Source organism: Ochotona princeps, chromosome 3 (genome assembly GCF_030435755.1).
Source record: "Ochotona princeps isolate mOchPri1 chromosome 3, mOchPri1.hap1, whole genome shotgun sequence".
NCBI classification, from domain to species: Eukaryota; Metazoa; Chordata; class Mammalia; order Lagomorpha; family Ochotonidae; genus Ochotona; species Ochotona princeps.
Window position 1 is genome coordinate 9,455,344 of NC_080834.1, and position 26,357 is coordinate 9,481,700.

General features: G+C 46.8%; 1 protein-coding gene across 1 annotated transcript; it reads left to right on the forward strand.

The window, feature by feature from the left end:
* The first annotated feature begins 5,251 nt into the window (after positions 1–5,251).
* Positions 5,252–26,357, forward strand: TM4SF4 (transmembrane 4 L six family member 4). Its single transcript, XM_058661164.1, has 5 exons — positions 5,252–5,627; positions 6,312–6,401; positions 16,749–16,897; positions 23,267–23,450; positions 26,036–26,357. The coding sequence occupies exons 1-5, from the start codon at positions 5,454–5,456 to the stop codon at positions 26,051–26,053; spliced, it is 615 nt and encodes a 204-aa protein (XP_058517147.1). The 5' UTR covers positions 5,252–5,453; the 3' UTR covers positions 26,054–26,357.

Consider the following 26,357-nt stretch of genomic DNA (forward strand, 5'->3'; position numbering starts at 1 on the left):
CCTTATTTCATAGCTTCTCATTTATGGGAATTTATAGTGATGGAGTAATAGAGACTACCACATGCAGCTGTGGGGGTACGGTGCAATATGCATCCCTACTTCCAAACAAAAGATGGACTCCCAATGAAGCTGTTGGACATGTGTAGACAATGGGATGCCTGACTGTCTGACAGAGTCTGTACCAGCAATGTCAGGGCACACTTAAATAACATACTGATAGAATCATGGCATCTTAGGAAGTGCTATATTATTGTAGCAACATGGGGAAAATCAGTCGGGGGTTGGATTTTGGGAGTTGGGGGGAAACCCCAGTCTCTCCAAAACTGTACCATAAAATTCAAAAATTTACAAAAAACAAACAAAAAAAACCCAGTCACTGGACCTGGCACACTGGCCTAGCAGCGTAAGTTTTCAGCTTGTTCATGCCTGAATCCCATAAGGGCACCAGTTTTAATCCCAGCAGCTCCACTTCCTATCAGTTCCCTGCTTGTGGCCTGGGAAAGCAGTTGAAGACAGCCCAAAGGACCAAGCCTTGGGACCCTGCACCTGCGTGAAGATCTGAAAGAGGCTCTGGGTTCCTGGCTTCAGGTCAGCTCAGCTCTGGCCATTGCAATCACTCGGGGAATAAATCAACAGATAGAAGATCTTTCTCTCTGCCTCTCCTCCTCTCTGTATATCTGACTTTGCAATAAAAATAAATAAACCTTAACAAAAAAAGCAGCCACTGCCCTCCCTCAGGTCCGAACTTTTCCAGTCCTCATCTGACTCCCAGCTTCCCACCCAAATGCACGTCTAGCACCGCTCAACCTCCCCACGTCACACTTCACCCATCTTCACTCTTTCTCTTGTAATACTTCCATCACCTCACATGACCACACACATCCTCTCTGCCATCAGGGTCCATCACAGGCACTTGGGGAGTGAGTGAGCTGCGTTTTCCCCAGATCATGCTGTGGAGTCCTGGTTCTACAGATTGTACCACAATTGAATGGTTCAATGGGCATGAAAACTTCACAGAATTGTTCTTCAACTCCTCTTAGATATTGCCAAGCCCATGTAAAATTAAAACACCTAAAAAAAAGTCTGCTATTCATAATGCCAACTTCTGTAAAAATCAAATCTCCCAAACATATCTTGATGATGAAATGTTTTTTTTTTAATCAAATAAAGTTTTTTGGAAGAAGTGTCTGCTGAACTGGATCCTAGAGGAATGTAAGGGGAACGCTAGTGGCCAACATGGTGGTATAGGAGGCTAATCCTCTACTTATGGCAACAGCATCCCAAATGGGCACTGGTTCGGGTCTCAGCTGCTCTATTTCCAATCCAACTCCAAGCTAATGCACCCAGAAAAGGAGCAGAGGAGGTCCAAAGTTCTTGGGCCCCTGCACCCACATGGGAGAACCAGAAGAAACTCCTGGATCCCAGCTTTGATCAGCTCAGCTCTGGCTATTAAAGCCTTGTGGGAAGTGTACCAGCTGATGGAAGATCTCTCTCTCTCTCTCTCTCTCTCTTTCTCTCTGTCTGACTTCCTTGTAAAATAAAGAAATAGTAAACAAACAAACATAACCAGGGAAGCTGGTGAAGAGGACAGAAGAAATGAGGGAGGTGGGGAGCTTGATCTGGGGGGAAGAGGCGTCAGAGAAAGTTGGGGAGTTGAATAGAAGGCCTGAGGGCCATGAACCTCCTGCAGGGCCAAGCAGCAGCCAATGTATGAGCTCACTGGCTCTCACTGGTGAAAGATCACTAATTGTCATTTTGATTTTTCCAAAGTTTTCATTTGTTTTTCACATTTGATTGGGAAAGACAGAGACACAAAGAGTGCCCCCAGATGCTGGTTCGGCCTCCAAGAGTCAAGCCAAGTCTTCCCCAAGAGGGGAAAAAACCCATGCCCTATGGGTTTCTTCACTGTTGCCTCCCCAGGTCTGCAGCAGCAGAAAGCTAGGACAAAAAGTCAGCTAGGAGCTGAGTCCAGGCACCCAATGGAGAACGCAAGCACCTTAGTGTCTAGGCCAAAGACCCACTCCAATCCTGTTGTTGTTGTTGCTGTTGCTGTTAAGTATTAGAGGTTTATAGTAAGCAAAAAGTGGTGTTTTCTAATATCTATATACACATAGCAAATGATTTATGCATGGCTCTCATCACACACAGTGCCCACAGATATTTTCTAAGATTTTTCCTTCTTGGAAAATCACTTCCAAAAATCTATTCCAAACACTCACTCAAGCAAAAATGGGGGCTTGCACTCTATAATACCTTAATAGCGGTGTGTGGAAGCCCCTTCTTCTCTCTGATACTGGAGGCATAAAAGAATCTACTCTGAGACAAACAGAACAAGCTGTTCTTTGTGTTTCTGCTAAAAACAGTTAGCTTATCTATCTTCCATGCCTGGGTTCCCTTATCTCATCACCAGTGGGGGGTTGTAAGGCCACTGAGGGCAGAAAGCAAGTCTTAGGTTTGTTTTGTTCCTGAGGACTGCACTTGGCACAGTAGCGGACACATTGTAAGCACATCCACCACGCTTATGGATTGCACTGTGTTGTGCTCAAGTAATGGGTCCCTACCCACTGCGGGGTGAACCATTCCAGCAGGCTGAGACACAGCAGCAAGCTTCACCCAAGGACTGTGCAAGGTCCTATAGGCAACCCTAGTCCTGGGCAAACCATCTTTGACCCCTGTGGCTGTTCGCTCAGGAAACCAGTGTCCGTGTCATCAGAGGGAACCCCAGGAATTCCTGTTCTTGCACAACCCCCTGCAGCCAAACCTTCCAGAAGGAGAGATCTGTGAGCATAACAATTGTGTTTGCATTCTTCTCTTTTCTTCCCCAATGCTCCCAGCTGTCTTGTTACTCTTCCAGAGATGCCATCTACTCCACCTTCTGAGACCCTCTTCCTTCCAGACAGGCTGCAGGGTGGTGCTGACCTTCACAGACACTGCCCCTCTTACTTTTTGTTTTAGGAGCTTCACTGTTTAAATCACCCACAGAAATAGACAGTGAGCAACAGCCCATTTAACCGGGAGACAACCCAAGGACAATTCCCATAATCTCACACGATTTTCTGTGATGCTTTTAGCAGTCCCTTTGTGACTACCCTACTTCCTGGGGGTGAATTTTAGCAATACCTGCCCTCTTCTCATCTCTCATTACAGTTTAGATTCTACTTTGCGCTTAAAGGCGCAATTAATAGTTGAGCAATTAATGAGTTAGTCACCATCCAAGTGGTCAGGGCGTTCCAGAAGGGTGAAGGTCTTTCAGGGTTTCTCCTTTCCTACACAGGAAATACGTTATCTTGGGCTCTCCCACAGAACGACTCATGTACCACACCTTAACATACAGGAAGAAAGTTCAAGTGTGAATCCACAGCATCCCTTACTGTCTTTCATCCATTCACATGGCGTAATTTGACTACTCTAGTCCACTAGTCTGTGAGCAGTGTGGGACATCATGGCAGAGTTGGCTAATGTTAACTGTCACCTTTTCTAGAAGCAAAAGACGTACTGCACAGAGTAAGAAGAAGACGTTCCCGGAACCCGAAGAGGAGTGGACTGGCTCCAAGGTGCTACCGGCATTAATTCAGCTTCTGCAACTCTAGAACATCTGTCAAGAGAATGTGTTGTTATTACTTCCAAGGTTTCTAGATAGGTTCTAGGGAAAGGCCATTGTCACCCGCCCGCGAGTACTGGGAAGTGTAGTACCCCTTATTTGCTAGTGGCTTTTCCTTGTCCTTCTTCTACTGTTTGTCTGTCAAAAAAAATTCATATATTCATGATACAACTCTATTTTTGTCAATCAGAAGAGAATATCCCCCACTGGCTGCATGGATTTCATACCCAATGTTATTCCATTAATTACATGGGAAAGATGATTTTGCTTTTTTTAAAGTGGAAAATCTACCAAGAGACAAGAAAGCTGGGTTTGGCAATACTGAATGGATTTAAAATCTCAGTTTTTCCTCTCGTCATGCTGGGCTTTCCTAACAAAACCCACCTAACCTCTCTGAGCAGGAGTGAGTGGCCCAATCAGTTCTTCACAGAAGGGGGAGAAACATTTGTGTTTGGCTGGTCGCGTGTGCTCAGTAAACACTGACTGCTCTTCTGAACTCTAAGGGTCTGCATAGTGAATCCAGTGCTTAGTTCGCAGATTCTGTAGAAGATACAGCAGTACCCATCCAGTCTGATTGTTTGGAGACCTTCCCACAGCTTCCCTAAGAGCCTGAGGCGATGTCAGAGGGCGGTCCCCTGCTCCCTTGGCAGGTGGTAGCCAGCTCCATTGTAGGTTATGAACAGGATGGCTCTTGCTTTTTGCTTAGCTAAAACTGGTCTCTCCACCAAATTCTTAATATTGTTCTCAACTCTGACCTCTAGACTGTCAAGGAAAAACCGGCCGGGCTGCTCACTCCACCCTTTCATCCTTCTGCTGTTACGTAATTTCAGTACCAGGCAGGGTCGTCGCGTGATGTGGATCTTAGTCTAGGCGTGGCAGAGACTTTCGTATGTGACACAAAGCAAGGTAGAACTGTATCACGCCCTTGGCAGTTAATACAATGTCTACCAGGAAAGCATTTCACTGCCTCCCACGCTTGGTTCTTCCAGAGGGAGCATCAATAGTTCTTTCTTCTCCTTCTCCGCCACGGCATGAAAGCCCCTTGCCCCTCGGCCTCTGTAAACCTAGTGGTTTCCAGTCCTCCATGGAAAATTTAGCTTTGCAAGCTGAGTGTAAAAACTGCTACTGTTAGTTGCATTTCATCTGGTGGGAGACAAGCTCACATTTAATTACTTGATGTAATGATGCAATGATGTAAACTAATTGTTATAGGCCTGAGCTAAACGATGCCAAATTAGATGAATGGATTATTTTCATTTTCAGGAAAATGGACCTCTTTTGGCAAATGCTGCATTCCAGGCTCAAGGAGGAAAAAACCCAAAACACTCTCTGTAGGTGGTTAAGTTCCTGGGAGATAGAATCTTAACCACGGTGTAACTCAGTTACATAAGTGATTTAAGAAGATCCCATGGGGAAAGAGTTCTTTATTCCGGCAGGGGTACTGTCAGATTAGAGGGGCAGGGGTTTGAAGCACTGTTTGTGTCAGCCCCATCTTCGATTGCAGCAATGTGCCTTGTCGGAGCTGGTAGATTATTAACAGGGGTTATTGGTCTCCATGACAAAACGATTGACTAATTGTGCTGAACATAATCTCATTTATGGGGGTGCAGGGAAAAAAAAGGACGTCAGGCTGGGGAGAAAGTATAAATGTCCATCACCACGCAGGCTCGGCCGTGCTTGAGCGGCTGGAGCGACTCCAAGGACACAGTTCATAGGGCTTTGGTTTTCAGTCCCCCAATACTGAGCGACCTGGGGACAGTTCATAGCGCACTAGGCCGAAACCTTTGAAGAAGCCCAGGGCAGGAGGCAGTGAGCAGTGCGCGGCAGCTGAGCAGTCCCGAGCCTCCCCAGCATGTGTACGGGCAGCTGTGCCAAGTGCCTGGGGGGCACCCTCATCCCCCTGGCTGTGATTGGCTTGCTGGCTAACATCCTGCTGTTTTTCCCTGGAGGGAAAGTGTCCGACAGCAATGACCACATTACTGATGAGGTCTGGTATTTCGGAGGAATAGCTGGAAGCGGGGTCTTGGTGAGTAGCAAAGCCTTTCAATGGGATCCTCCTGCCTTCTCGCCTTTTTCAATGCCGTCCTTAGTGAACAGGAAGATACAGTTCTTGCTTAACAAAAGGCTGAGCATTGCATGTGATGAAAACTCAGGGCATAACTGATGTCTCTTCCAGGACAGTCAACTGAAATCTACTGACTAATCCTCACGCTTGGGCAGACCGTCCTCATGGGACAGTCAAGTCCTTTATGAACCAAATTAATGGCCATATAATTGCTTTCTTCCTACCAGACAGGGCTGGAAAAGATTTTCAAAAAGTAATAAGAGTGATGCTTTCCAGAGACTTGATTCACTTAACTGCGTGCGTGTGGAGCTTCCTTCCTCCATGCATAGAAGATTTCTTTATCCCCTGATTTCTAACAGACTTGAGAAGCTTTAGCGGACGGGAGTTTTTCCTGGCAATTGAGGAAAAGCTGCTCCCTCATGTCCTAACTCACCGTCTAAACGAAAAGTTGGGGTGCCAGACTTTGCAAGCTTGCCCCGCTGGAACTGAAGGCAGTCATGTCCAATGGCACCTCACTCTTTTGTCTGGCCAGCCAGGCTCGGCTGGCCTGTGTCATCTGTGCCTGAGAGCTTTTGAAGTTCCCCGAGCCGGGTTGGGGTTCCCAACGCAGTCAGACCCAGGCTGTGATGTCTCTCTTGTTGGCAGATGATCTTCCCCGCGCTCGTGTTCTTGGGCCTGAAGAACAATGACTGCTGTGGCTGCTGTGGCAATCAGGGCTGTGGGAAGCGGTTCGCGGTGAGTTTGTGGGCAGTCACCAGGGTGTGCCGGCTCCCTGGGCAGGACAGCCGGTCAAGGGGATAAAGCCGGGCGTCTTTCTGTTGATGTAAAATAGCAACTATAGTGCATGTTTGAAATGCTGCAGCCCTCGGGCTTGTTGGAGATGACGCCATTTTAGGTATGACAAGGAGACAGGGTCGTCAGAGCTGGAAATCCAGAGAGGTGGTGTATGAAGGTGGCAGGCTTGGAGGGCGGAAATGGAGACCGTAGCTCTCTCTCTGCCAAAGCCGTTCTTGATGCTGCATTATTTCAACTGTAAAGAGGATTTGGAAGAAGGGCAAAGATGGCAAACGCCCCTTCCCCCCACCAGTTCCCACCTCTCGCATCTAAGTTCACTGCTTCTGTGGCCCAGCATGGCCCCACTTCCACCCAGATTCTGCCCCGGGACTTCTGTTTCCCCTCTTGCTTTGTGTTAGGCCTGCCACCTGTGAGCTGGTGAGCTAGAGAGACTAGGAGGGTCTCAGCCTTCTAGGTGAAGGGGAGAGAGGACCGGCACAGCACACAGGGCCAGGGTCCCTTCCAGGAAGCTGCCAACCGGGCAAGTCACGGTGCTGCTCTGCCTCTCTCTGCTCAGCTGAAAAATAAGGAAATGGAGTTAGTTCAGAATTTCCCACATTTGGGACTGGCCCTGGCAATCAATACCCCGATGTGCTATCTCTTTGAACAATATAGAATGCTTCCAATTTTTTTTAATTATTTCTGTTCTGTCGAGAAAAAAAAAATAAGGCCTTATTGTGATGATGCTAAGATTTTACTATGTTGTTCTGATTTCTTTTCTAATGGCCCATTTTGAACAAAGGAAGGTCAAGTCTTAGGCTCCGGAAATGCAAGTAACATTAACTGGAATTCACTAACACTGGGTTTATGTCCACTAATATTTCCAGTTTTCATTTACAATAATGATTTTAAAAATGAATAAAATAGAGTTAATGTACAGACAAATACTGAATTTAGTTACATCAGTGTGGGGAAAGATGAAAAAGAAAAACTGGAATGACTGGCCAGATGAGGAGGAAAACCAGGCTTTCCTCTCCACGGTTCAGTTCCACCTGCGAGTCTTAGGAACCTCAACCATGAACTTTACATACTCACTTTAACTTCTTAAAGGGAAAGATGCACCAATTCTTCCCAATTAGACTCATTTTAACCTTTCTTTCACATCATTATCTGCTCTCTTGTTCAATTAAATATTTATTGAAGGGCTAAGATTGATGCATTGTGTCTATATAGAAGTATTCTAAAATGTTTGCAAAAAATAGAATTAAAATAAAGTTTATTTTGGTGCAAAAACGATTTAATTGCTAATTAATCAATTTGAAATCAATTTGAGCAGATTAAATACATTTAATTAACTGATACTTATTTTCCATGAACTTTTGAGTACTGTCATAGTGCAGTTTTCCATGTGACATCAAAGAGCATTTGAAGAGTATGTATTCACCCTTTTTGAAAGATTTATTTATTTTTATTGGAAAGTCAGATTTGCAGAGAGGAGGAGAGACAGAGAGGAAGATCTTCCATTCACTGGCTCACTCCCAAGTGACCACATGATCAGACCTGAACCAATCCGAAGTCAGGAGCCAGAAGCTTCCTCTGGGTCTCCTATGCAGGTGCAGGGTCCCAAGACTTTGGGCCATCCTTGACTGCTTTCACAGGCTACAAACAGGGAGCTGGAAGAGAAGTGGAGCTGCCAGGATGCAAAGTGATGCCCCTATGGGATTGTGGTGCACATAAGGCAAGCATTTTAAGTGACTAGGCTACCACTCCAGGTCCTGTTTTTACTCTTTTAAACACCAAAAGTTCCAAATTGAGCACTACTTCTAACACCTAACTGAAAGCTATTAGAACATGTTAAAATATATAAAACAGCCATAGTTTATTGAGAAATAGAAGCTGTATATCATAGATGATATTTTCATAGAGTGAGCTTAAAAAGAAAAGGGGAGATTGTGTGACGGATAGCCTGATAGCTGCCAGACTGCAAGCCAAGGCACCCAGTCATAGCCATTCTGGCCTAGGCTCCACCGTCTGCTGGGGAGCTGGCACAAGGATTTCTTGATTTTTTTATTTGTGTGTTAATCAAATGCCAATTTTTTAAAAACAGATATGTTACTTTCTTTGCAAAATGTAAACAGGGAATTAGAGGCAGGCGTTGTGGCATAGAGGGTTAAGTCACCACCTGAGATACCACATGTCATATTGGAATGCCTGGTTTGAGTCCCACGGTTTTTGATCCAGCTTCTTGCTAATATGCCTAGGAGGCAGTGGGTGATGATTGAAGTGCTTGAGCCCCTTCTACCTACATGCAGAGCCAGATGGAGCTCTTGGCTTCAGCCCGGCTCAGTCTTGGCTGTCACACTCTGTCTTTCAAATATATAAATAACTGTATTTAAAAATTAGCTTGACACTCTAGATCCACGTTTCAGCAAAACAATGGCCTTTGCAGGGCATTGCTTCACTCCATCGTAATCTCTGTCCACCCCTAAGACCACAGGTCCTGCTCCTGCTGTAGAGCTGACTTTCCTTCATGTTTGGAGATTCTGCAGAACTAAGCAGCAACCATTTGGTTTTTAAATTTGAGAGGCAGGGAGCTAGAGAAATAGAACTTCCATTCCCCGGTTTGCTCCACCCAATGCCGGAAATGACAAATGCTCAGCAAAGGGTGAAGCCAGGAGCCAGAAACTCAGTTCCGGTCTTCCGTGGGGCTGTGCAGGGGGAAGGCAGGGACCCATCACCTGCCGGCTGCCAGGGTTTGCATGCACAGGAAGTGGGAGTCAGGAGTGAATCTGGGACTTAAGCCCAGCCATTCTCGTGTGGAACATAGTCATCTTCATCATCAGTTTAACCCAGACCAAATGGCAGCTCCAATGCTCAGCTTTTACAACTAAGCATATTTCAAGCATTTGTCATGAAATAAGAAAAAAGCTGCTGCATATATTTGATGGAGCTATAATGCTGACAATGTAGGTTATTTCTGCACATGCGCCAGCCACATCGCCCAGTGCTTCCGAAAGCCCTGTGCTTCTGTAGGAACCCAGCTGTGGACCAGCTGCTTCCTAGTTCGTCAGCTCACTCTCTCCTCTATTGTCTTTCCGGAACATCCCTAGACCCTTGGCTTCCCTTTCTGTGGATCCTAAAACCAGCCGATGGGAGGTAGGAAATGCAGAGCATGCCGCCTGGGAGATAAAGCCATACCAGGAACTGGGGGGCGCCTAGATCACATCACAGCCTAAGGATAAGGCACGGGAAATGGAGACCAACTCTCCACTGAGGGTGAGCAAGAGGGAAGCTGGAAAAGTGAGTCCCCGGGAAATGCAGTGTGCGTAGGTGACTTCCCAGGAGCTCTGACCTGTGTTGGCTTGCAGGTTCCCACACCTACCTCCCCGCTCCATGCTCAGTGGCCTCCTGAAAGCCTGTGCATGGCTGGAGAACATTTTCTGCCTTCCAATTCTCAAAATTTCCATCCCTGGTGGCCAATGGGACAGATTATTTATTTTATGAACTCAGTCATGTGAAGTATGTGCTTTTGGACTTGACTCAAAGAATAGGATGGGCCAGGCAGATATTCTAGCATCAGAGAAATAAAGTATCTGCTCCCCACTCCCCATGGTCAGGCCAGATGGTGGGTCTGCCTGGCCAAGAGGACAGTGGTCCCCTCCTAAACAGACTGAGTGTTGTAAAAGCTGTACTTCCTCTTATGCCTGGCTCACCAGCACCCCCTAGGGATGCTGCATGCGTGAGCCTTTCTGGAAACTCCCTCTTCAGAGGGGATAACGCCCTCATTGTACTTTCCAGTGCTTGGAGTATCAGCCGATCTGAAGGGAATTTACAAAGATAGTTCTTTGAGATATCTTGAAGGGAATTAATAAATGTTGTCTATGCTTCAAGAGCTCCTGCTGAAAAAGGAATCAGGTCAGCGACTACCTCTCATAAGACTGGTGCAATCGTTGGGGGGAAATGTTGTGTCAATGAGAAGGGTGAGGAGAGGTCTCCCTGAGTACCCATGGAGTTCAGAACACAAATCCTGGATAAACACTGTTGGCTGTTATTGAATGAAATAAGTGAACTCCTCGGAGGGATTTCAGGGGATTCCTGTATGGGATCAGACTGAATCACCGCAATAATCCATTTGTAAACTGTTGAGCCCTATCCCCACAAAGCTTTTCATAAAGGATCAGTGCTTTCAGCATTCTGCCAATCACGCTTCACTCCTAATCTGCTGTCTGTTCTTGCATCAGTTTTAACAGAAGCATCCCAAACTACATCCTATGCAGACATACCCTAACAGGCAACCATGTGGGGCTTTTTTTCATACAAAACCTTTTTGAAACTCAGGAATCGGTTTTTTCATGATACACATTTTCCTTGAACTTTTGGAAGGCCCCTGGTAAATGAGGAAACAGAGACCCGTGCATGTGAAGTTGCTGATTGCCACCCCTTTTCCAAGCCTTGCTGGGGTCAAAAGTCAAGGACGTTAATGTTGTAAGAAAGTATATGTGACCTGCATAAATCTGTGTAGAGCTCTTGGAGCATTTTGCAAAGGACAGCCATGTCTGCCAGACATAATTCCCAATATGTCTGAACACTACATTCCCAGATCATCCAGTCTCCCTCGCTTCCCAGCCCTACCCTCTCTCTTTCCTTCAGCTAACATAAGCATGCATGTAGGCAAGGACAAGTGACGTGGAGCAGTGAGCTGATGCCACCTTGCCTGTCCCAGAGCTCCACAGACAGGGACGTCTTCAGGCTGGCAGGCAGGGAAGGAGAAGGGGTCAAACGGCAGGGTCTCCCTGTATGCCACTCTGTGATGTGTTGGCATTGTCGGCAGAATGCTGGACAGTCTCAAGAAAATCAGTGTATTTAGTGTAGTTTAGCTTCCCAGAGCTGTGCTCTCTGTATTTGTGGAAAGTATGAGCGTGAGAGAATGTAATTGTTTAAAAAGAAAAAGGATTTTTAAAAATAAGTAGTAATAATGATATGCTTCAGGTGCTTGGGGAAGGTTGGGGCAAGTCACCTGGTCCTGGAGAGCTGCCCACAAAAGTTTCTAGGGAGGATGGGTGAATTCCCAGGCACTGCCGGGAGGCTGCCTCCACCCCAGCGGGGAGTTCCTGATCTCCTGGAGTGGTACTTCCTTTTCACCAGGGATAGGGCTATCCTGACTCTCTGAGCTCTGTGAGACAGCAACTTAGTGAACACTGTTACAAGAGGAAATGGACACAGAAAGGTTGACTTCTTTTTTAAAAAAAGATTTATTTCTATTGCAAAGTCAGATATATATAGAGAGAGAGAGAAAGGAGGAGAGACAGAGAGGAGGATCTTCCATCCGATGATTCACTCCCCAAGTGACCGCAATGGCTGGTGCTGCGCTGATCCAAAGCCAAGAGCCAAGAGCTCTTCCAGATCTCCCAGGCGGGTGCAGGGTCCCAAGGCTTTGGGCCATTCTTGACTGCTTTCCCAGGCCACAAGCAGGGAGCTGGATCGGAAGAGGGCTATCGGGATTAGAACCGGCGCCCACATGGGATCCCAGCGCATTCAAGGCAAAGACTTTAGCTGCTAGGCCATGGCACCAGGCCCAAGGTTGACTTCTTGAGGAAGTTGAACATGTTGAGCTAAATCAAATGTGTTATCACAATTAACCTCTCCTATCAATCATGGAACATATGAGTTACAAATTATTACATTAAAATTGGTCTTTACTTGTTTTAATGGTGGTTACTAGAAACTTTTAAATTACATGTGTGGTTCACATTGCAATTCCATTGGCTGGTGCTGGTGTCAGGGTGACCCTTTGCTAAAGGGAGAAATCATTTCCTTGCCAGAATTCCACCATAACCTGAAGTTTCATGGCCTCGCGCTAGCCTAAATTTAGCAATGTTTGCTCTGTGTCCATGTTCTGTATTTCTAAACATGGGTCTACTGAACTGTCCTGGAAGTGTTGTCTAAAATTCATCGTTCAGCTGACACAGCAAGAAAAAGCCCGAGTCAAATTTCTCTTCTTGCTCCCAACCAGCAAATGTGGAAATCCTGACCTGTTTTGGCTAAAGGGAGCTACATCCACCCATCCCTCTCCTCTGCTTACCACAGTGACACTGAAAGGCTTGAGTCAGCTCTCCCAAGAGACTGAACTGCACCCCTGGGAACACAGCCTTTCTTTTTAACTACAGCAATTCAGATTCCATAGATTCGTTACCATCAGTACCTTCAAAAAATTGTTCATTTTTTACTGGAAAGTCATATTTACAAAGAAAAGGAAAGACAGAAAGATCTTCCATCTGCTGGTTCACTCCCCAAGTGGCTTACAATGGTCGGAGTTAAGCTAATTCAAAGTCAGGAGCCAGGAGCTTCTCCCGGGTGTCCCACGCAGGTACAAGGTCCCAAGGCTTTGGGCCACCTTCTACTGCCTTCCCAGGGAGCAAGAACTATCAATATCTTAATGACTGCTGACTTAACGCTAGAATTCAGGATAAGCAATCCAAGTAATCAAACAATATGTTTCTTCCGCTATCTGTAGTTTTTTTGTTTTGTTTTGTTTTGTTTTTTTAAAGATTTATTCATTTTATTACAGCCAGATATACACAGAGGAGGAGAGACAGAGAGAAAGATCTTCCGTCCGATGATTCACTCCCCAAGTGAGCCGCAATGGCTGGTGCGCGCCGATCCGAAGCCGGGAACCTGGAACCTCTTCCAGGTCTCCCACGCGGGTGCAGGGTCCCAATGCATTGGGCCGTCCTCAACTGCTTTCCCAGGCCACAAGCAGGGAGCTGGATGGGAAGTGGAGCTGCCGGGATTAGAACCGGCGCCCATATGGGATCCGGGGCTTTCAAGGCGAGGACTTTAGCCTCTAGGCCACGCTGCCGGGCCCTATCTGCAGTTTTGTGGCTTAATCATTTTTAAGATTGATTTCATTTATGTGAAAGAAAGTGACAGAGAGAGAGGGAGAAAACAAGGCAGGGAGTGATGTTCCAACTACTGGATCACTTTCCAAGTAGTCAGGAAGGACAACGTTGTACCAGGAAGAGGCCAAGGGTCAGGTGCTCCTTCTAGGTCTCACCCAGATGGGTGAGAGGCGATCATCTGTTCCAAGCTCTTAGGCCATCCTCGCTGCTTTCCCAGAAGCATTATTGGATAACTGGATTGGAAGCCGAAGTGCAGTGTCTTGGGGCTTAAAACAGAATTCCAATGTGGGTTGGTGGCATTTCAGAGCAGTGGCTTAACCCATTGCAATACAACACCGGCTCCTAAACGCTGTTTAATTTCTGTAACCAATGTCATTCATAAGAAACAGAAATAACAGCCTCTAGTATTTGGTGGCTGTGGCAGGGGGTGGGTGAATATTGGACGGATGAAAGGTGGAGGACCCTGGCTTCTAAATCTAGCTCAGCATCTAGACATGTGATCAGAGAAAATCCCAGTAAAGAGCAGGGACTTTGGAAGCAAGTAGCTAGCTATGTGTTGAGCCCAGTTCTACCACCTCACTGTTTAACTCAAAGCAGTTGCCTTGGTTTCTAGTGACTTTGGTTTTCTGTCTGGAAGAAGAAAAAAAGATGATGCTACCCATTCCATGGGTTTGTTCAGAGGTTGAATATTCCAATGGGCATAAAGTTGCCATCAGAGATGTTTCGAATCACCACAAAGTGATTGATGACTTCACTAAATAATATATGAGATTTTCTCTCTATTGTTGAAGTATAATTTCAAGAATTTTAAACCACCCTTTGGGTGGAAATTCTGGGTTTTGGAAATTGGGCTAGTTTCTTCAAAATTGTTCAACTACGTAGACATCCTTCAGAGCAGAGATGCCTGTTTCATCACGATAAAATGACCTAGAGTTTTATTTACTTTGTAAATCTCGGTGGTCACTATGGATTTAAGATAACTAATATGTAAGAGTCAGGGAAACATTTTTAAAAAATGAGTAACATGAAATTAGTCATGGAAGGGACTAGCTTATTAAGTCACAGCATACAGTGTCTTAATAAGCTAAGGAGAAAAACCCTAGAGATGGTAATGTTGCAGAGCCTTATCCCAGCTGTCTTTAAACAGCTTTGAATGACTTTGAGGAGCTGGTGCTGTGGTTTGGGGAAGATGGCTATTTTTAAAAAACAAAGAAAGAAACGTAAAAATCTATGCCTTAGCGTGCTGTAGGCATTGTGCTGTTATAAAAGCTCATGCAATTCAGAATACAGGGGTGAGAGACAGGAAGTCTAGGATGTCAGATCCCCAGGAAGAGACAAAGCTTCTTAAAACACACGAGCTTAGAGCACTGTCTTGGAAAATTGCATGAAAAACACTTTTCTATAATATAATATGGAAGCAAAGACTGGTTAAAGTGGAGTTCCATTTTTCCTATTAATTCCAGTCAACCAGACACCAAAGTCTTCACACCAAGCTCCACCCTCCCTGCATGTCGTGTGATTATATTATTACTGTTAACACTTGGAAAGGGAAAGAGAAAAAAGCTGACACTTGACTTAAGCTACTGCATCTGGCTGAGGCTGCACCGTTATCTGTACAAGCGTTCTCTCATGTCCCATAGGAGCAGCTCCCAGGATTAAGGAGACGCCAGGATTTGTATGTAGCTAGGTTGTTGTTGGTGGTAATCTTGTCAGAACCCGTTCTGTCATTAGGTGTGAGGGTCACACAGACCTATTTTGACCCCTCCGATGCCTTAGTCCGTATTATTTTCCCTGTGGGAAATGCACTGAGCTCAGTGAGTTTACTCCCAGCTCAGCAGCTACCCAGACCTATCCCAAGGGTGGAACCTTTAAGAAGCCACGTTGTATCAGTTCACTGATCCAGAAATGAGTTCACTCATTTGAGATGCCAGCACTGCAGGCAGAGACTTAGCACACTATACCACAATGACAGCCCCTGCTGTGCTCATTTTATAGCTCAGAAAATTGAGGCTCTGAGGATGTGTTCAGTATGCAAAGTAGCAGAGGGAGAGACAGCACAGCTGAAATGTGAAGCTGCATCTGCTGTGTTTAACCCCTTGAGACTGTCACCAGAGTGACACAGGTGATCATTTTCCACCTCTATTTCCAAAATTATTAAGGTTTCCAAGCTACTGTCTAATTACCATACAGAATAAACAGCTGTTTCCTCTGAGGAGGGCATGTGGAAGCCTGAGGACGCTCCACGGTGGGTCATGCCTCTTGCTTTCTCTGGTTCCGATTTGACTTTGTGGTCGAACAAAGAAAGATGCATACACAGAGAGGAGGAGAGACATTCTAGAAGTCTCTTCTTTCAGAATCGAGCTGCATGAGACTCCACAGTGACGTGGCCTCAGCAGGATGACTGGACCAGATCACTTCTTACGAAAAAATATTATTATTATTATTGGAAAGGCAGATTCACAAACAGAAAGAGAGACAGAGAGAAAGATTGTGCATCACTTGTTCACACCCCAAAAGGCCACAATGGCCAGAGCTGAGCCGATTTAAAGCCAGGAGCCAAGAGCTTATTCCTGGTCTCCCAAATGGATGCAGGGACCCAAAGGCTTGGGCCATCCTCTGCTGTTTTCCCAGACCACAAACAGAGAGCTGGATGGGAAGTAGAGCAGCCAGGAAACCAACTGGTGCCCGTGTGGGATGCCAGCACTTGCAGGTGGAGGGTTAGCTTGTTGAGCCACTGTACTAGCCCCTGGATCAGAACACTGTTAAGGTCACTGCCAATCATAGAATTCTTTGATTCTTTACTGGATTGGCTTTATTTGCTGGTCTTCTCAGATTTTATCCTTAACAGTGAGAAATCGTGGTCCGAATGTGTCAGCCCAAAGGCAACACCTCGGTCATCCATTGATACAGGAAAAGTCACAGACATGAAGGAGAAAAAGGGAATCAGAGTGAGCTGGGTACCTAGCACAGCAGTGAAAATGCTGCATAATACACCTGCATCCCAAGCAGAGTGTATGGGCTCCGAGCGTGGCTCTCCTCGCCACTTCAGCACCCTGCCAACGTGCATCAGGGAGGCGGCAGGTGATGGCACAAGCGTGTGGGTCCTTGCCACCCACAGTTAATCTCTGACTCCTGCATTTAGCTTGGCACAGCCCCAGCTGCTGTGGGCAAGTGGGAAGTAAGCCAACAAATGAAAGATACCTTCCCCTTGCTCTCAACCCTTTCAGATAACTGAATATAAATAAATAAAGCGCTTAAAAAGAAACGGAGAAGATGGGAAAATGAAACAATTCAATGCATCCCAGAAGACCCCTTGGGCCCCACTTACCACCCACCCATCCAGTGATCTTCCTGTTATCAACAGCAAACTGGTCAAGTTTGCAGTGTGTAATTGCTTTTTCTTTTTCAGATGTTCACCTCCACAATTTTCGCTGCGATTGGATTCGTGGGTGCTGGATATTCATTCATCATTTCTGCTGTCGCCATCAACAAGGGTCCGAAATGTCTCATTGCGGGTGACTCCTCCTCTGGCACCTGGGGTTACCCCTTTGAAAATGGGTAAGGCTCCTCTGCCCCTGCAGTGCCCACATGTCACCACAAGGGGCAGTGCAGGCAACTCATGCCAGGAGATTGCAAGGAATGTCTTCCTGCTCGGGATCTCAGGCTTGCTGCTCCTCTGGGAGAGAGTTGGACATGTGGCAAGCAGGAAAGCTACAAGGCTGTCTTCTGTATTTCCTGTATTGACAGACCCTGGTAGAAATCACTGGACCAGGATGCCTCATTTGACTTGCGTGAAGGGGGAGGTTTATTGTGTTACTGTGTACATTCAAATGTTTATTAATACCAACACAAGCAGTCAATCACAACATAATATTGGCTTCCACTACAAATCTTACCGTAGGAAATGTGGATGATTATATAGTAACTGGAGCTTGTCTGTAACTAAGCAATCTTTTAAGGTGCAGAGTCTTAGAGACTGACATTGAAAACGTTCTTTGTGACAGTTAATAGAGCTCATTACAATAACCTTGCATATTTTCATGGTACTTTGCAAGGTGTTAGTCATCTTTTTCCAACAAATGTCATCTTCCTAGTGATCCCAGCAGGCAGCTTGTCTGCAAGTTCAGCTGGATAGATGCACGTTCTCAAAATCTTTGCGTGCTCGTTGTGCCCCTCCTTGCGCTCCCAGGCTGCAGCACAGCACAGCACAGCACAGCAGGCAGTGGGCACTGGGGGTCATTTAGGATCAACTGCAGCAGGTGAATGTTTTGTGTAGGGATGTCTGCAACCCCATTCAAAGCCCCTGTGTTCAAGCCTTGGCCCTGCATCCAGTTGTCTTGCTGCTGATGCAGACCCTTGGAGGCAACAAATGATGGCTCAGTTAGCTGGGTCCCTGCCATTCACATGAGAGTCCTGCACTGGGTTCCCGACTCCAACATCAACCTGGTTGTTAGATTTAAAAAAAAAAAAAACAGTGGGGCTACCAAGACCAGAATGATGATAAAATCAGGATTTATTGGGGTCTGCTCCCAGGCGAGGTTCCCCAGTCCGGAAAGGAGTGGGCCAGGGAAGTCACACGGGACTGAGGAACGCTTAGCCTAAGAAGTGGTGATGACAGAGCTTGAGTTAAAGGCATATGTTGTCTTCTGATTGCTCCATTTGAATGAGTATGGGGCAGCTATTCTCAGCGGGAAATTTTGGCACCACCCAGGGGCTTTCTGCCTGCCCCCAGGTTCTCTGGGTTAACCCTGGTCCAGTCCTAAATGCTGCAGGCATCTGAGGAGTGAACCAGCAGATGGAAGCATTCTCCTATCCCTCTCCTTCTCATTTTCAATTAAGTACAAATAATTTTTTAAAAATTAAGCCAAATCCATCTTAGTGACATCAAGGTGGAAGCCTGAGTTTTCAGTTATACTAGCCACAGTCCCAGCACCCACTAACCACACCTGGCATCTTCACAGATGTTCTGGGAGACGCTCCAAGAAGCCTGGGCCTTTTCTCGTTTGACTGTCTCAGCCTCTCTGCCTTGAGCAGCGGCTAGCACATCTAGGAGATGAGGATGTGTGATCATGGGGTCTTCCTGAGCGTGGAGAATGGGGGCACACTGCAGAAAAGCCTGTGGGACTGCAGAATGCTATTAACCCTTGCTATCCGCCGGAGATTGGCTCCAGATTGGTTACCCGCCGGAGATTGGTTCCAGATTGGTTACTGGCATGTGCAGATGCTCCAACCCCTTCTACACAAAAATGCTCTAATGTTTGCACCTGGCCTGTGCCCATCCTCCCACGTACTTAAAGTCCTCTCCCGATTATTTACAATACCTCAGAAAATGCAAGTGTTATGCAAATGGACACCCTGCTGCATTGTTCAGCAATGGTGACAAAAGTGATGTGTAAATGCTCAGTTCAGATGCAACTCTTAAGTATTTAAATATTTGGTTGAATTTGCAGCTACCGCACATGTGGAGGTGGGGATCCCCCTGTGTGTTCATGTCAAGTGGGGTGATGGAGGACCTCTAGGACCAGCTTAAGCTTGGCAGGGTGGGAGGGGCCCTCCCCTGAGAGGGTGTCTCCCTTCAGGGACCCCTTCCAACACCAGCACGCCAGCAGTATGGGACACCTTTCCCTTTGTTCTGCCTTTGTATGATGCTGCCCTTGATGAGGTGGCAGTCACTTGGAATTAAATCCAACAGATGATGCCAAGAAGTGCTCCCAAGTGGGTGGACAGTCTCCTGCTGTGTTCTGTCCTTGGAACCAGGCAAGCCACCTCATGCATTCTCACCCTGCTTGGGCCCGGCCAAGGTCAGGAGAGTAACAGCTGCCTGGTGGGCCACCCTAGGAAATGCCAATTTGGAACAAGGACAGGAAACCACTTTTCAAAGCACTGTGTATTTGTCTCTCTGGGGAAGTAAGCATCATTTATGTCCCAGGCGCTTACTGTGCACGCCCCTGTGATGGATGCTTTGACCTTTGTGATTTCAGCCCGCCCTCTGGTGAGCAACAGGCCACTGCCCTAGCAGGCATCAGATCACAGAGGTTTGCTGTTCTTGGACAGAACTGAGCAAGTTTGCCAGCAAGCAAAAATCTTTCACTACTCTCCAGCCATCTTTTGATCACAAGCTGAGGTCCTTGCAGTGACTTCCAGTTGTGATGTGAGCACAGGAGTGGATTGTGGAGCCACACGCTGTGTTTCCATGTTGCAGGCAGCTGACAGTCTCTTTTAGAGCAATTCTGATTATTCAATCCCACAGTGAGATTCTGAGCCCTGTTTGCAAGGTGTGAGATGTGCCCCAGGTAGGTCGCTCAGGGGGATGTGTCCACCTGGTAAGCTCTCAGCAGCATTTCCTTTTCTCCTACTGTCTTTGGCAACAAGAAATCAGAACTCATTGTTCCCCTCACTTTTTTTTAAAAGAAAGGGAATGGGGGAGAGAGAAAGAGAGAGAGCATGAAACTCCACGGTGCTGATTTATTTCATCAGATGCCCGCAGTGGTCCCAGTCGGGGCTGGGGACCTGAGCCCAGAGTTGGGAACTCAGCCCATGCTTCCCACAGGAGTGACAGGGATCCAGTAGCTTGAGCTGTCACCACTGCCTCCAAGGGTCTGCATTAGCAGAAAGCTGGAGACAGAAGCTACAGGTGGGAATCAAACCTAAAGACTCAGATATGGGGTCTAAGGCATGATATTTAGGACATGATATCATTTTTTCTGTTTTAAGATTTATTTTACTTATTTGAAACACAGAGTTACAGGGTTCGAGCAGGGTCTTACATCCTCTGGTTCACTCCCCAGATGGTTACAATGGCCAGGGCTGGACCAGGAGCCAGGAATTTTTTCCTGAGTCATCCATATGAATGCATCTTCTGCTGATTTCCTAGGTGCGTTAGCAAGAAGCTGGATCAGAAGTGGAGCAGCCAGAACTCAAACCAATGTGTATGTTAGTACCACAGATGACATTAACCCACTAAGCTACAATGCCAGACACATCTTTTTTTTTTTTTTAAAGATGTATGTATTTATTCGAAGGTCATAGTTACACAGAGAAAGAGATGGAGAGAAAGCGATCTTTCATCTGCTGCTTTCCTCCCCAGAGGACCACAACAGTCAGAGCTATGTCAGGCCAACGGCTCCTGGAGCTTCATATGGGTCTCCCGCATGAAGTGGGGGGTAGAGTAGTTCCCTAGCAGGCTCACACTGTCACCTGAGAAGAATTCAAGGTCGCATCTCCTACCCATGTGGGAGGCCCAGATTGAGCACAGGGCTCCTGGCTTTGACCTGGCAACAGTCCCAGGCACAGGAGTGAATGATGCGAGATCTCTGTCTCTCGGTCTATCAAATAAAGCTTTTAAACGCATCTCAGAAGGTAGAAAAAGAAAGCCGGCACATTTTGAGGCACACCCTCTTGGCTTCCTGTGCAGGGAAAACTCCTCCCGTCCAAGGACTTCCTCCCTGAGACAAGTGGCCACCCCAACCTTGACCCTGAGCTGTTGGAGGGGAAGCAGCTGGAGCAGGGCCACCAGGGGGACAGCTGCAGAAGGGGATGTTGGAGCAGGGCCAGGGACAGTTCAGAGCCAAGCATGGCACTCCCCAGCCAGGGCTGCACCCCACATACTCCCTGGGGACCAGCTGGGTGAGGAGGACCCCAATACCCAAATGGGATGCGCTCAACGCCACAGTGACAGGGAGAGCCTGAACAGCTCCACCTGCCCCCAGCATTCACGAAGTACCAACTTCCCACACACTTTTGGAATAGGTTTTGCCCGTGGCCCACCTACGGTCCACACACAGGTCTTTCAACCTCTTCATCTGCGGAGTGAAGGTAACAGGCTCAGATAGGAAAAAAGCAACACGATGATTCTGTGACTTTAAATCAGTCTTTTCCATGAGAGACAAAAAGGCTCCAAAAGAATCATCTCTTTCCTGGATAAACCTTGATTTATGCTCTCATAGGTGCATTGTGTGAATAGAATTTCACAAATGAGTCATGTTTCAAAATGTTAGGAGGATATAGTCAATGAATAGAGGGAGTTTGTGAACTGGCTAAGAGTACTGGCTTTGAACTCAGACAGATCTAAAAATCAAAACCAGGGACTTCCTAAGCCTCCACTTCCTAATCTGTAAAATGGACCTATGTTCATTTGTTCAGCGAGTATTGGCTGAAGTGGCTTCATTGTGCAAGCAAAGTCTCACCTCCATCTAGGAGCAATCTTGTAGCCAGCCTGGAGGAGGGAACAGACCCCTGGCACCCTGGTGTGAGAGCCTGGCACAACCAGCGGACTGCATGAGCCCAGTCTTTTGTAGTCAGCCCTGTGAAGCTTCATCGCGGAGGGCAGCCCTGAGATGCTGCTCCAGCCTTCAGGTCAATGCTGGCATCCTAGCACCCAAGGGAGCAGGGGCAGAGACGGGGGAACATGACCACCCCCACCAGGGGGTGCTATTGTCCCACCTCTGTGGTACCCATGGCTTCCTCAGGGAACGTTTTCTTCCATAGAAAGTGTGCTTGTGACACGCTGCCCTTCTATGCATTACAGGCACCACGTTTAAATAGGTAGAAAGGACTCCACCAAAATGCAAAACAGAAGGATGAGTGATTGCTATCAGGATGAGATTCTAAAGAGAATTGTGCGAAGGGGTGTTCTCTCACTGAATCGTTCAACCCATTTCACAGATGGAGTCACTGATGCTGAGGGATGACAGGTGATTGGATGAGGCATGCACAGTTGGCACGAGCAATGTGTGAGTTCATAACCAGACTCACCTGCATCCAAAACAGACGCTGGGATGCGGCAGATTCACTGTGCTGTTTGCATTCATGGAGCCTGTACTACGAGCAGGGCACCGTTCCAAGCTTGGTGCTTGGCACTCACGAGTTGCACACAGTAACACTGCAATGTGACTTACATGGAAGCCCACAAGCCACCCAGCTACACGCTGCTGGAACCTGTGTTCTTACGCTTCCAATGTCGCAAACACTGCCCATTCCTAAATCGAGAGCGAAGTGCTCCTTCCTTCCTTCATGGAAACTCCAGAACACTTCCATGCATTTGAGAAATGCTCCAGGTCTAACCAGGGAATGTGTTTAACCCAATATGGACTGATGCTCTAAGAAGTTACCAGTAAGTAGCAGGTGCCACCACCAAGGTCAGAGAACAATAATGCAGACACCATCGGTAGCTAAAATAAGAGCTCCCGAGCAAGTGGAAAGGAACAAGCGCCAGGTGTAAGTCTCCTTCAAGCCAGTGGGCTCTCTCCACTGATGCGATAAAATAGAAACAGTGTTAACTTTACTGATAATGTTTTTATAAACCGGTATCACAGTAGCAAGTTATTTGTTCTTTTAGAGAAGATGAATTCAATCTCTTTTCATGTGGAATTCCTACTTTTAAACAAAAGTCTGGTTGGCTCCAATTCACAATTTGGTTAAAATCAGGCCTTGAAAAATATCCTACTGGTCCCTTTAGCTATAGGTCACAACTGCGTCCGCCAGCAGGTGAAATGGTCTGTGATGATAATAGTTTGGACAGAGGACAGGAGGTGTCAGTTCTTCTAGCTCCCTCTCTGATTTTACCCATGCTGCTCGCCAGCATGGCTATAATGGCTCTGTTCCTGATAGCTGTGTGTCCTGGGGGCAAGTCACGCCCTCTCTGAGCCTCTCATTCAGCTTTCTTCTGTGTGAACTGCAAGGAGAGAGACCTAGTGTCCATGAGGTAGAACTGCAGGGGCTGTGTGTGAAGTGTGGGGAACAGGGTCCTGTGCTCATCGGCTGCTTCCATTGGGGTTACTAGCAGGTGTTTTCTCTCAGCACCAGTTTGGGATGGCAAATACTGTACTGACACACGTGCGCGCGCACACACACAGAGCAAGTGATATGGTTATTTTTCAATCTGGAGACTCTCACTGCTTTTACAAACGGCGCCTTTCTCCTCAACAGGAACTACCTCGGCAACCACTCCATATGGAGCCAGTGCAGAGAGCCCCGCGACATAGTCCCCTGGAACCTGACTCTCTTCTCCATCCTGCTGGTCGTTGGCATCGTCCAGATGTGCCTCTGCGCCATCCAGGTGGTCAACGGCCTCCTGGGAACACTGTGTGGGGACTGCCGGTGTTGCTGCGGGGTGAGTGAGGGGCCAACGCGGGTCACAGGCTCATCGGGAGGAGGGTGGCGAGTGCTGACGCCTGCAGAAAAGCAGGGCTTACAGAGGGGAGGTTGGTTAACCCATAGGGTCGCCCACAGGGTCGCCCACAGGAAGGGACGCTGCGTCGCCAGCCCCGGCAGTCCTAACCCACATGCACGCTAAAACACAGCTGGAGGTGAACCCCTCTGCAGCCTCGCGTCCAGCTGGCTGTAGTGTCACAGACAGAGGGCTCTGGCGTCACTAGAAAGACTGGGGACGATCACTGCCGATCCACAGGAAGTGAGGGAGCTCTTGGAGCAGGCATACATCGGTGACTGTTCCCGAGGGTTCTCACTCCCTCTGGCGAGCGCCTCTTCTGGTGTGATGTCTGATCTAGGGAAAGCAAGTGGTTCAGCTGTGAGGACAGAAAAAAGTAAATCCACCCAGGATTTAGTCTGTTCCTGGCATCTCCTAAAACGCCAGCAAGAAAATATGAAAATGTCAAATAGTCTTGGAAATGGTATGGCAGTGTGTTTATTTCGGCTAGTGACCAAATTGAGCAGGCAATTATTCTGTCTTTAATGCACAGACACACACACACACACACACACACGAGTTATTAAAAGGCTCAGACTCCCTGAGGGAGTATGCAAATAAAGATCTACCCATTTCATATGCCAAAATTTTAAGTCATACCAAATCACTTGGTTTAATTTCTAATCAGTATTGTATGGCTACAGCTCCACCATTCAGTTTATGCCTGCACGCACACACGAGGTAGTAGGCAACCTCTCGCCCAGGTCTATGCCCTCTGTCTTCGCCACACCGAGTCTGCCAGGCTGCTCCACGTGTGCGCCACCACGTGGCTTGTGTATCCTCCCCTCATCTTTATCCTCCCAGCCCCTAAGGCCACAGCAATCTTGCAAATGCTTATGAAAAAATGCTATTTGTACAGAACAGAGCAGAAAAAAATGTACAAAACATACGATCAATATCAATAAGAAAAACAAAACACAATGTATAGAAAAAATCTAAGGTCATTCCATCAAAATGTTAAATGATAGTTATTTACGGGGATGAAGACTGAGCGAGCATTTCCCTTCCTGCTAGCTGACAGTATTGAAAAACATTTAAATAATCATATTTTGCTTTTCAAATACAATTTTTAAAATCCAAAGGTCGTCAGTAAAATGCTTGCGTTACAGGTATATTTCACTGTCTATTGAATTTTTCTTTACGTTTTCAATTTTGCTGTGTTGTATTTAAATGTTTGAGCCTTTAGACGAAAATTGAAGAAAAATAAAACCACAAAATTGTTCTGGAAATAGCAGTTGGGGATCTTGAGCATTCAAATCATGCAGCTTACAGATCAATGCTTGCTAGTTCATCTGAGGAGTGAGTCACGTGCTTTCGCTGAGTGCTACATTTTTTTTTTTTTTGCAAGATTCTGGAAAATACAGTTTGGAATCGATGAGTAGTTTACAAAATCTGCAGATCACCTACTAAAAACGTACACATAAGCACCGGGGCTTGACTCTTTCCCGTGGGTTGTACTTGGGTGATGTTAAAGGGCAGGAAATATGATGGGTGAAACACAGGGGATGCCGCTCCCACCTCCTCAGCACAGCTGCTGGGAGCCCCAGGGAGTAGAGCAGGGACTGTTCAACTTCCCTCCCTCATTTCTTGCTCTCCCCTCCAACTTTTTTTGGTTTACAAACTCCATGAAAGTTAAAGGAATGTTGCAGTGGACACTTGTATACTTTCATCTCTATCAGAAATTAAAACAGGTTCTCCTTCCTCTCTCTCTCTCTCTTCTCTCTCTTTTCTCTCTCTCTCTCTCTCTCTCTCTCTCTCTCTCTCTCTCTAGCTTTTGGGAAATCACAGCAGACGTGGTGAACGGGCAGTCCTAACTACTTCAGCGCGTGAGCGCTGCTTGCTTCTCCTTCAGCGTCTGCAGTCCTGCCTCGGTAGCAGGTGATGGAAAGAGTGATGGAAAGACATGGGCTCTCAGCCTACTTCCTGCTCTGGCTAGCTCAGGGACCTGAGCTCTGGCGCCTGGATTGAATGGCAGCTCTGTGATCCTGGCCAATTGGATTGCCTGCAACTATTCCTTGCCTCTAAACTCTGGTTAGTAACACCAGCCTCCCAAGGCTGCTGACTGAGTACCTAGCACAGGTGATAACCGCCTCCATCCCGACAGTTGCAAGCCTTAAGAATGACTTATGTGATTCACTAAGATCATGGGCAAGGAGCCAACCTTGGCAGTCAGCCTCCTGGGTTCAAATCCCTGCTCCACTGTGTAATCAGTTATAGTATTTGGCACAGCACCTGTACCTCCCTGTGCCTTCGGCTGAATTCCTTTTAATGATAAATGCTTGCAAGACAAAATGAAGCTGCAGCTCTTAAAACCTAAACATGAATAAGATGCAAATTAAAGCTCAGAAATCAAGTCAGAAAAGTATGAAAAGTATCCAGTCGGTAGCCAAGGAGCAGGACTTAACCAGAAGAAAGTGGAGTGATGGAGAGAAGAGAGGTGTTTTGTAAAGAAATGACATCAGAATTAACTCACTCTTTCTGTCTTTCAGGGAGATGGGCCAGTTTAAACCTCCTTGAAGAGCTTCCCTACCTCCGCGTGGGACAAGACATTCAACCTGTGCTTCTCTTCTCAGGATTAACCCCACCCGCTTCCCAGCCACAAAGCTGGGGGAGGGTGGACTGAGTCCTCCCAGTCAGCTTCGCTCCAGTTAGAATGTTGCTATTCTCCACTAGAATAGGTTAGCCGCCTGCCAAATGACATTGATGCAATCTCTCCACTTAGCTTCTAGTTAGAATATAGGAACCAGCTCAAGGCAGCTTCATCATGACTTTTTTCCTTTCCAGTGTAAAATGTATAAAGTCAACGGATTG